The sequence below is a fragment of the Gymnoscopelus braueri genome (assembly GCF_963280865.1).
Source record: "Gymnoscopelus braueri genome assembly, chromosome: 14".
NCBI classification, from domain to species: Eukaryota; Metazoa; Chordata; class Actinopteri; order Myctophiformes; family Myctophidae; genus Gymnoscopelus; species Gymnoscopelus braueri.
Window position 1 is genome coordinate 31,326,689 of NC_137619.1, and position 12,569 is coordinate 31,339,257.

Consider the following 12,569-nt stretch of genomic DNA (forward strand, 5'->3'; position numbering starts at 1 on the left):
AGTCACCTTGATCACCTCGCTGACTCACTTGCCCCCCCCCGAACGGCCTTTTTGCATGTAGTTGAAGCGCAAGGGGGCGGGGGGCGGGGGGCGGGTGGGGAGAGAGTCAGCGCACTGAAGTCAAGGCACAGACTACTGTGTTGTTGACGGACAACGGATGCACGCTTATGAGAAACAACACAAATAAAACCTGGCAAAACAGTTGCGTGCATTAGCGCAAGATGAGGATAAATGAAACATTCAGTCTAAATGTCCAGCAACTACTACCAATACTTTTGTATTTGAAACTTTATATTTCTCTAAATATTATAAACTCTCAGGACAGCCTAATACAAATATAATTTATGAAAAGGCTACTATAGGCTACAGTGAAGTCGGACTGAATGACTGAAACGTTTTTTCTTTTTAAACTCTCTTGGTGATTATCTGGCACAGTAGTTGTGGATTAGCAAACTGGACATTAATGTTTCCTTTTCGCGTGCGAATTACTGGACATTTAGACTGAATGTTTCCTTTACCCTCATCTTGCGCTAATGCACGCAACTGTTTTGCCAGGTTTTATTTGTGTTGTTTCTCATAAGCGTGCATCCGTTGTCTGTCAACAACACAGTAGTCTGTGCCTTGACTTCAGTGCGCTGACTCTCTCCCCACCCGCCCCCTTGCGCTTCAACTACATGCAAAAAGGCTGTTCGCCCCCCAAACAGGCTCAAACAGTGCATACGTCATAAACCGGATGTGACGTTTTCGCAGATTGCCGATCGGATTAAAGTACGATGTGATACACGACAACGATGACTGTCCGTCACCCAGACTAAAGAAAATAGAAGTGGAGCTCTCGGTTCGTTTTTTATACCGTGTGAAAAAACGTGTTTTTCCCTATTCTGGCCGAAAATGACCGGGGGAAAAAAAAGAGAACCGGAAACGGAATCTGCGTCATGAAACCGGATCCCGGTGTGTGTGAAGTAAGTGGGAAACGAAACCTATGATGAAAAATAAACAGAATAGCGCGATCACAGTAAAAAGTAAAAACTCTGATTTCTCGTTCTGGCACTGAGAGAGTTAATAATATCGTATTTGTATAGCCAACTTAAAGTAGAGTTACAAAGCGCTTTACACAGCATCAAAGAAAAAAAATTAGGAAAAACTGTGCAAGAAACAATTTAAAAAAGCATAAAAAGGATACAAATGTTTTGCAAGAAACATAATGCAACAGCATACAAAGATAAGAACACAAAAACAGACTGTGACAAGTCTATCTCTGTTTCTCATCAATGGTAATTCTCAAAGCTTTCTAAAAAAAAACACTTTTGTTCTCATTTCTTCTGATTTTGTTTTGGATACTGAATAGTAATCATAGGAGTTATGAATCATAGCCCCAAATTGCTGACAAAACAATACTTGGATATGGATATCAAATCTTTTGGGTGCTAACTATCCACTGCTTCATGCAACAACAAGGTTTTTGTTGTTAAAATGATGTGTGTGCTGTGTTCTTCGTGTGGGCTTTAGCATTCGCTACCCTTATCTTAGTAATACAATATACAGTACAATTCTGTTAATTTATCAGTGTGTAACTCAGAGAGTGCACAAATGTAACCAATTGAACCCTTATTGGTCCATTTGGTTACGTTTGTACACTCTCAGAGTTAAATTAACTCCTAACCTTCATCTGACAGAGTGGATGGCAAATTGCAAAGGCAGCACAATCCTTGAGAGGAGAAGCCTACTTGGAACACTGCCAGATTCTCTGTGTGAGGACCCATCCACTAAGCCTTTCCTTCTACAGAATTCACTTCAATATACACTGTCACGGGGGGGAAAATGGCATCGGGTGTGAACTTATGTTTCATCGATTCAGGATCTAATTACGGCAGTGTTATAATGTTGACCTTATTCTAATTTTGTGGGTGCATGAACAGTCAAATCATCAGTGCTAATCTGCCTAGCAACCCAAAAGCCATGGATTTTGTGTATGTGTGTGCATTGGGCATGCCACAGCAAACAAACTGTCCAATTTCCTCCAAACTTGGCACAAATATTGGTCACGGGTCTGGCCTTTAAATCATCTACTTTTGGTACGTTCACTTTTCTCAGACATTGTACAGTTTATATTGATATAAAATTTTTGTCCCATATTCTGGCCACTAGGGTGCCCAGAGCCATTGATATAGAAAGTGCCATATCAATGGCCATCTCCATTCACTCTGCCCACAAACATAGCGTTTCTGGCCCCTCATCGACACAACTCTTCTATCTCAATGGCTCTGGAATTGTATTCATCGCTGCTGTTTATTTTCATCAAACTGTGCTTTGACATAATTTGTCTCAGACATTTTGTCATTTCTGGCGACAGACAGTGGACAAAGTGTGCGCCATTTCTCTATACATTAATAAATTGGCATCTGGTTATATTTGTTGAAGCTTAATATATTTATGTACGACACAGACGAGACAGTTTATTTTCTGACGTGGTACCGTGTGGAACAGGACTGAGGGACTATACAGACGGCATATACGGAGGGGGATTATCCGCAGCCAACCTTTCTTTAAAACAGTGCATGGTACAGTATGTATGTTGCTGACAGATTACAGAAATAAAACAATATGCAACAGTGCATCGAGTGTCAGGCCAATCACAGACGATGTTCCGTCGGACGTCGGTTGGACAATGCAGACGCTGAAACTTTTTAGTGAAAGGAACAATAATTCCCATTCCTTCCCAGCACTACTACCTCAGTCTGTGTTCGCTCATGGGCAGCTCAACACAACTTTCTCCAGGGAAAAGTGAACGAGCAGCATGAAGGTTTTTTATTGTGGGAGATGACAACATTGTTTAAAAGGATCTGCTCTGTCTATAAGTCATTCGTTCAAATGTTTGCAATAACTTTGTATCGATAATTAAATAGCATTTTGCATTTATCACACATTCTCTGACGAATTCTCTGACGATTTCAGAAATAAAACTACATTGCTGCCTATATGTATACAACATACACTATCAAAACAGATCACACTCAAAGGACAGTTGGGAGGAGCCCCAGCAGTGTCAGGGGTACGGAGATGCTTTCATGTAGGAAGGGGCCAAATGCCCAAAGGCTGCTTTTTTAAAATAATGGGCAAGAATGGACTCATGTTTCAGTCCATTATTACTCTCAGAGTTAAATTAACACTGAGGATTTTCTGAGTGTGTGTGTGTGTGTCTGTACAGTACTGAATGACTTATGTCATGTGTGTATGTGTGCGCGTGTGTGTGTGTGTGTGAGAGAGTGAGTGATGGAAATCCCACCTGAGACTGTGAGTTGACATTGGCTCCATTGGTCACCAACTCTTTGACAACTTCCGCTTGGCCTGCCAGCGAGGATATGTGCAGAGCAGTGTTTCCTTTCTGGATTGACATGGAAAAACCACAGGCATGTGTGTTAAGCTCCGTCGCACCTGTTCCACTGTTCCCGCTTGCTTCAGTGTGTGTGTGTGCGTGTGTGCGTGTGTGCGTGTGTGCGTGTGTGCGTGTGTGTGTGTGTGTGTGTGTGTGTGTGTGTGTGTGCCTGCATTTGTGGACGTGTTGGCTCGTGTTTGTAGTCTACTATGTATATATCTGTAGCAGTATGTTCCTCCATTCGAGTCCCCCGCTCTCACCATTTACCCCCCCCCCCCACGCCATGCCAACGATGTGTCATTTCCGATGCCCTACGCCCCACTTTGACTTGGCTGTAAATAAAACTACGGGAGGCTTTTTATAAAGCTGTATACCTGCTTGTGAAGCCAGCCGTGTGACACCACACGGTTCTGTTGGCAGTGTGTGGTGGTGTTGCACAAAACGTATCCTGTTACAACAGGTACAGTATGTTATGATGATACTTTCATTCCGTGGCTGTATGTGGGTGGTTAGCATTTGTGGAGTACTTCATTAACGTCCGTATTAATAACCATGTACCATGAGGCATGCAGGCATGACATAACAGGGTATGCAGTTATATCCTGTTGGTATTAACCCATTAAGACCTGAGGCCGATTCTACAAATGCCTTCTAAATCCTTTTTGTAATTCAAAACCATTCAACATTTTTCAAACATTTTCAAGATTTTCCAAAATAACATGTACAAGCTCGCAGCGTGGCACAAAGTGACACGCTGTGAGCTTGCATATCTAGTTTTGAATATAGCCAACGCAAAAAAAAATGGCACAGATGCTTTCCTGGTTTTAATGGGTTAATACTGTATGTGGCTGCCTAAGGAGCTTCATATAGACAAACCTGATTTGCAGCCTCCTGTTTATGAGTTAACGTTAAAACATACAGGTCAACATACTTTGTTATATATATTGTGTATCAATATCCTTGGAGCTCAGTGTCAGAAAGACTACGAGTCCACTGCATATCTTTGAGCACAATGATAAAATAGAGTGCAGAGGCCTCAGGACTAACATACTTCCTGTTGACATAATCCCCCGGCCTGTGAGGAGATGGGGGGGGGGGGTTCACTGTTCTCAAAAGATAGCTCTCCACCGCACCGGCGTCGGCAGCGGTAAGTGTTAGAAAGCGTCTGTTGCCGAAAATCTGCTGTTGAATGGGCGGTGGGTACACTGTCGCGTCGCAAGTTTTCGGCTCTCAGGTGCATTCAGCAACTTTTTTTTCACACTTTCAAACTGACTGATCTCCCGACTTCATTCGACTGCCAGTCTGTAGTAATCTGTAGTAGTCTGTTTGGTGGAGAGCTACCTTTAATGACAATGACAAATATCCTAATAGCAAAATGGCATTCTATGTATGCTCTATACTGTAAACTAAAAGCATTTGCCCTATAATACTGTATTCGCCTCAGACCTACAGTTATTCTAACTATTAGGTTCTTTCCACTCAAAACACAACAACAATATGGCATAATATGTAACTCATGATATTGCAATTCAGGCCCAACCTAATATGTGTTGCAATGAATGTGGTTCTGTGCATAACCTGAAGCTCACCTCCATAACGTGTGGTGTGATTGTAATAAAAGTGTTACGACTGTGCTCTTGACAGAGTGAGAGGACAAGAACTCTTGTTTAGTTGACCCAAAAACAAGAGTGGCAGAACATTAGAGTCAACATAACACCCACACAGTAAAAAAGGGGCAGTACTACTCTTACAAAAAATCGGGGCCTGCCTAATAGGCTTTCTCCCCTAGCCTAGACACACAATGAGGAGGAAATGTATAGGCCTTAAGACACAGGCACGAGAGTCTCCCCAGGAGCTCAGCATAATCCCTGAACATCCTGGGGGTCAGCCAAGGAGCCTCTAATTGGGAACGATTTTTCTCAATGTTTCTCTGTGTTTACAGTATGTGAGCGTTAGGAGGCTATCGTCTTGCAGGGAGGCTGTGCAAGAGTAATAGATGGAAGCTAAAGCCCTCCAGGCCAGAAGCTTGGTGATGTTTTTCAGCATCCCCCTCCCCACCACCACCGGCTCTACTACTTTTAGCAGTGCGTTGCAAGAAAAGAGATTTTGAGGGAAGAACCGTGGAATTTCTGGGGTATTCTGAGGAGGTTACAGTAACTACATTTCTGTAAATATATTATCTTATGATTTATGGCATTGCGTCATATTCATGTTAACCTACAGTGCTTCACATCTATTCATAAAAAGGAGACTTGTTTGGGAACATTATGTGGTGTCTAAAGGTAAACCAAAGAGTCAAGTTCCCAGTATTTGCAGTTGGTTGTTGAAACTGCAGTCTTCTCATTACACTGGCTGAGTACTGCCTTGCATCACCAGACATGTGCTTGGTGAAAGTAGTGGGCCATACCTTTGTAGCTGCATCGACATTGGCTCCTTGCTTCAACAGCTCAGCCACCACCTCTGAATGCCCCTCCTTGGAGGCTAGATGAAGAGCATTTAGGCCATTCTGTGAAAACACACAAGAAAAATCAAGACAAAATGTACTGTAGCTACTAGCAAGTATACATGTTTTTTTTGTTGTCATGGTGGAATAGCTTTCTATTGTACTGTACGTACACAGGACCAAAATGGCAGTGGTGGTACAAAAGTATTGGCATCAAAATGTACTTGAAGTACCAAAAGTAGAAAGTACTCATCATGCAGAATGACTCATTTAAGTTTTCAAATGTATAAAATGTATTAAAATCTTTTGAAAATAGCAAATCTACAAGCTCACAATGCGTCGCATCAAGACACATTGTGAGATTGTAGATCGGCTATTGTCAAATGGCTGAAATGTATATAGGGATGAAGTGGTTAAGTATGTTGTGTAATAATAATCTAAATCTACAAAGTAAATAGTAACTAAAGTTTTCAAATAATTGGAGTAAAAAGTACAATATTTGCCTCTGAGATGTAGTGCAGTATAAGTAAAAGTACTGAAAATTGTAAATACTCTAGTAAAGTAAAGAATACCTCAACATTGTACTTAAGTACAGCACTTGAGTAAATGCATTTAGTTACTTTACACCACTGCACATGTGTTATCCTTTTAGCATTGTAACGGTACCTCTGTACTTTCTGCATAATAAAGTATTCAATCAATCAAAAAAAAACTTACAGTAAAAAACTCATAAATTGTTTAACTATGTAACTTGAGTAGCATGTGAAACTGCATGAGTGTGATGGACAGCCACATATACAGTACAAAGTATAAATACAAAGTGATGGATAATGTTCATATATGAAAACATATATGTACCACTGGACTGTAAACGTGAATGTGTTTTGTTTTAAAATTGTATATAATAATGTAATAACTGTGTCTCCCACCTGATTGCAAATATTAATCTCAACCCCTGTCTTGAGGTAGTCGAGAGCCTTCTCAAGGTTTCCTGCCCTGGCTGCTCGCAGGTAACTAGCATTACTGTCAGACTGGACAGAGGAAATAGAGAGAGAGACAGAGAGAGAGGGAGAGAGAGAGAGAGAGAGAGAGAGAGAGAGAGAGAGAGAGAGAGAGGGAGAAAAAGAGGGGTCAAACATTACATATGAGCCAATACTGTAATGTCAATCACACACATAAAATGTCTTAAGTGTCGGCAGACAGGTTCACATTCATGCACACTATGCTTATAGTCCATGTAAACTGTCATGAAGTACTGTACCTCCCAGAGCTCAGAGGTCTGCATTTCTCAGACAGCACCGAAGAACGGACTAACAACAACAGAGTCCAGATATCGGTATCGTAAGGCGATCCATTGTCACACCAGTGTCCCGTAAAGTAATATTAACTCCAGTGGGGGACGACACCAAACGAAAGTAATCATCTCAAAAATGAAGTCCACGAGGAATTAAGCCGGCAGCCCGGCCAGAGCCACAACACTGCAACAACACACGACATCCTTCATCCGTCAACCACTAACAGTACATCCCAGAAGGAGAGTCACTTCAGCTTCAGTTAAATCCCAAAGTCGTCACAGAGAGGCCCGCCTCTTTTCTTCAAGAAACTTGAGGATCTACGCCAACGTGCAACGACCAGAAGAGCATCCTCTATTCTGCTCTGTTACAGCAGAAATAAGGCTTTGCACACCAAAATAAAATGATGAGATCAGCATGTTTGTGTCCCCATAACAAATGTGGTGTGCATGCGTGCGTGTGTGCATGTGTGCATGTGTGTGTGGAAAGGGAGAGGGAGAGACAGATGGAGAGAGAGAGAGAGGGATGGGAGAAGAGAGAGACGCACACACACACACAGGAGAGAGCGGGACGACTCAATCTAGATAGAGGTTGAGAAGACAGGGAGGTCAAGTCTCGGTGCCGTCTTCATGTATGTGGATATGACGCAAAATGACACACAGCAAACTCTGCAACTTTGCCTTCCTCTCTCTGTGGCCGCCCTACAAAGAGAGATTCTCGAAAACTCAGTGCCGTTGTCGCTTTTTTTAATGCCTGAAAAGCATGTGGGGAGAGAGAGAGAGAGAGAGAGAGAGAGAGAGAGAGAGAGAGAGAGAGAGAGAGAGGGTGGGAGAGAGAGAGAGGGTGGGAGAGAGAGAGAGATAGAGGGGGGAGAGAGAAAGAGAGAGAGAGAGAGAGAGAGAGGCTGAATGTGACACGATGCTTTATAATACAAGCTCTAGGCAAATTCCCCTGAATTATCAAATGCCTAGACCTGCTAAATTTAGCCCAGAGTCCCAAAGACACTTAGGGTAAAGTAGGCAGGGCCAAACAGTACAAAAGCAGTGATCCAAACTTGTCCCCTGTCTCCCCCAACGCCATGGGCTCGTCCAAAAATAACTTGGACGGACAAACAGAGAATCTCACCAAACTCTGAAATAGCGGTGACCAAGGCATTAAAAGTTCAGATTGTTCCACTGATAGGCCATGTTAAGCTGAGGGAGGAGTCTGTGCGTGCGTGCGTGCGTGCGTGCATGCGTGCGTGCGTGCGTGCGTGCGTGCGTGGTGCGTGCGTGCGTGCGTGAGAAACAGTCACTGATCTAGCGGTGACTGGAAACTAAAGCCATTTCCTTAATGCAAGGGACCATTAAGTTAAGGCCTGTATCTCCGCAGCCCATCACTCTACATTCATAAATGTCTTCCTCTTTCCATACAGTAAGCTGAGAGGACAGTGCAGGGTAAAATCGGGGCGTTAATTTAACTCTGAAAGAGTAACACATGACCTTTATTGGTTCATTTGTACACGCTCAGAGTTAAAGTAACACTCCATATTTTATTGCATAGGGCGGCAACCACTAATGACATTCTGTCCCCCGTGGCCTGGAGGAATTCTATGTTATAATGGAGCATGACGCCAGCCCAGGGTCTTGTTGGTGAATCCCAATTCACCCATTCAATTAATTATCTTCGTTTGGGCAAAACTGGTCTCTGATGCTTGATAAGAGTCTCATTTCTCAATTCCAGATTTTTATATTCCTGTGCCCAAGTATGAAAACCCTTAAGTCTTGTTTGCTGATTTTGGTTGATGTTGATAGCAGGAGGGAGGCAGAGGAGAAACCTCTATCAGTGATGGTTGCTTGCTTTAGGATGGTTTAAAATGGAATTGAAACGAGTACCAGTAGCTGTGATAAAAACAAACTAAACGGATATTCATACAGCTGAAGGTCACTGCACGGTGAATTGACTATGAAAACTCATGAGCTCAATGTCCTACAGTAACTGACCTGTTGTCTACCTACAAAAATAGTTCCAGAAATAACGTGGAAATGAACCCACTCAATGTCAACTTTTTGCTTGCATTCTGGCTAGTGCAGCAGCAGCATACAATACTAGACTCTTCTCTCACTAGCAATAAGGGTCTAGAATGGTTCTTCAACATGCTCCATCTTTGGCAGCCAAGAAGAAAGATCAGAAATATGAACTGCACAGCACAAACCATCAACAACCAGATCAATTTTGCATCGCCAATTTCTGTCTTGACATTCATTAAGCGTGAAGACTACAGCAATTGAGCCATCAGCTAATGGTGATCATTATAAACTCAATTAACTCAACTCAATTCACCAAGACTCCAGAGACCATCACATCCCATTTACAAAGCCCAAACAAAAATACAATAATTCAATTTCAACAGCATAATCAGAATCATTTAACTACTGGATAACATGATATAACTCACAAGGAATCAGTGATGGACGAAGTACTCACATGTTTTACTTAAGTAAAAGTATTAATACTGCAATGTAGAAATACTCTGTTACACGTAAAAGTCCGGAATTCCAAATGTAATCATTATGCAGAATGTCACCATTTCACAAGTTTTCAAATGTATAAAATGTACAAAAATCTTTTGAAAATAGCCGATCTACAAGCTCACAATGTGAGGCATTGTGAGCTTGTAGATCGGCTATTTTCAAATGGCCGAAATGTATATAGGGCTGAAGTGGTTAATGTGTTTTTTGTAATAATAATCAAAATCTACAAAGTAACTAGTAACTAAAGTTTTCAAATCATTGTAGTGGAGTAAAAAGTACAATATTTGCCTCTGAGATGTAGTGGAGTAGAATATAGAAAATTGGAAATACTCCAGTAAAGTAAAAAATACTTGAGTAAATGTACTTAGTTACTTTACACTGCTGCGTGCTAACAGATTTCCTTAGGTTGTCCCTGCTCGCACTTCTGCTGTACACTGCCTTCTCACACATTGTAAGCAGAGTAATCACTGTCCTTCATGGTGACCCGTAAGAAGTCCCCCTGGCACCTGCCCCAGTCTTTACCTAGTCTCTAGCCAGTTCACTGTCATCACAGTATCTCGCCTCAACACTGCCGCTAAACTATTCTCCCCCTGCTGTGTCTCTGATAGGAAGCGTACGTACTGTATTCACTAAGCCTCGCGGTTATACATAGTTGCCAGTGTCAGTGTTGTGCGTCGAAAACAGCAGCATATCTATAAGCGTCGCAGCGTGACGTGTTATGACTGAGCTTGTAGATCGACTCTATTTGTTTGTTGCACTGTATTTGTGCATTTTGTGCTATTTGATTTATTTTCATTGGATGTATTGTACAGTATATGTGTTGATAACAAAAATTAAAAAGAAATTTTAAATGCAATTTATCAAACATCCAAAGGTGAATCATATTTTGGCATGCGATTTAAAGTCAGTCTGACAAAATGTAGTTTTTTTCTTTGTTGTAATCTTTATAGAACTCTCTCCGGTAGAACACCAGGAAAGACAATCCAACAACAATGTAAAGAATGAGTTGATGATTCGTTAATGATTTAGAACCAAATGGATTACTAAAAGGCCTTTTTAACCAGAGTTCTCATTTGGAAGAGGGTAAAATGGAAACAATGACATTCGTCTACAATACAAATTATTTAAAAACATTGTTATAATGGTAGCTGGCTTGCTGGTCCACCTCTTCCACAGCTTTCTGGGGATATTCCTATCTTTCTGTCTCTGTCGTCAATTATTTATGCAGTCTCTCCAGCTTATGCAAGTATTTCACTACTAGGCGGACTAAACTGTAGCCTCTCAGTATGTCTGCAAGCATGCACAACACCCAACATTTGACTGGTCACTTACATAAGCAGCAGCATGATGTGTTCTAAGTGGCTGTCATGTTGATGTGTAACGTGCTAGCAACAGACCCCCTACACTAAGACCCTTAGGATTTGTTCAGTGCGACCAGCCGTTTGACCTCGCACTCAGACCTCCGACATGGAAATGCTTGCTCCTCATTGCTGTTGACAGACTGCCCGCCTGACAACCAATGATTTACACTTTCCAGCATTACGTAAGTGAGAGCAAAAGGCCAAACGTCCAAGTATTTTAGAACATAGACCTCGTTTTATAACAAGTACATAAGCATATAATAATCATGTATATAAAGGAAGACTTAAGCTTTTACAGATTCAATGACAGTCAGCAAGAAAAAAACATGATATGCCATCTGGCTAAGCTTTCCATGTGAGTATTATACTACTGAGCTGGGGTTGGATGATTGGGATGGTAGGTAAGATGGTAGGTAAGATAATTATACCCAAATAAATATTTTTTCTCCCTCCAACATAAACCCCTTTACAGTATAATAATCATCCGCATAAGAATCTTCTGCCCAGAGAGAACACAGATGAAATAACCCGCACTTGCACAAGTCAAAAGTCTTCGTAGCACTTGGTTTATCTCCTAAATCGTAACAGTGACAGCACAGCAGTGACCGTCATTTTCCACCAAACATCCTGTCTATGTCCAGCACCACAGATCTTGGGGTCTCTATATATGAGGAATTACATGGGGATGGGGGAGAGATTAGCTAAGGGAAATACGATTAAACCACCACAGACCAAAGGTTCAAAGAAAATGGGCCATTAAAGACTAGGCTAAGCCTGAAGGATAGCATTAATCTAGTGGTAGAGAGAGAGAGAGAGAGATAGAGAGAGAGAGGGTGAGTGAACTGATATACGAGTGAGTTTGAAGAGCTGGTATTTACAGTATCATTTGCAAATACGCTTTCTCAATGTCAAACACGAAAGGAATTTCCCTCTTAAGTTGGTAATGAAATGACAATCAACCATGTTAATCCTGGTAAAAGTGTATTCTACAAATATGCCGTCTAAGGAGGCAGCATTCAATAAAATTCAACAGTCTTATGATATTGCTGAGCTCTTTGAATATTAAATCCACTATTAAAACTACGGATGCAATTTGTGATGTCAACCAATTACACAAAAACTAAGGGTGCAGCGTTATGGACTGTGCAGCGCTATGACCTGCGGGAAAGGTGACTCTTTGAGTCTCCTACCGGATACATTAGCATCTTTCCGCCGGTCATCAAATTATTGGCTTAGGAAAGGCGACAAAAACAAAACAATATCCACGAATTCAATGCTTCATGGGGTGTGTAATTGATAGAAACTAAGCAATTTTTTGGGTGAACTACTCCTTTAATGGACGTGTTCCTTGCTCCAAATAATTCTGGATTAGATCCATTTGTATTGACAATTAGTCATCTTTTAGCGTGGCAAGCAGAACTATGAGTGTTTCTGGTGGAATGCACCTACAGTATTTACAGTCTTGAGCACGGCGTCTCCTGTCAATATGCTTGTTATATAGTCCTACTATTATGTCAATCCAGACTTTTTAAATCACCCAAGGCCATTTCTACAGTACATCCGCAGAATTGGCCACCAGACAAG

At 41.6% G+C, this 12,569-nt stretch overlaps 1 protein-coding gene across 1 annotated transcript in view; it reads right to left on the bottom strand.

The window, feature by feature from the left end:
* Positions 1 to 12,569, bottom strand: part of LOC308100967 (ankyrin-3-like) — a gene marked incomplete at its 5' end in the record, with an annotated part of 144,595 nt that overhangs the window by 81,740 nt on the left and 50,286 nt on the right. The window contains 3 exons of the mRNA XM_080450186.1: positions 3,287 to 3,385; positions 5,784 to 5,882; positions 6,749 to 6,850. Of these exons, the coding sequence (XP_080306312.1) occupies positions 3,287 to 3,385; positions 5,784 to 5,882; positions 6,749 to 6,850 (300 nt within the window). The remainder of the gene's footprint in view (positions 1 to 3,286; positions 3,386 to 5,783; positions 5,883 to 6,748; positions 6,851 to 12,569) is intronic.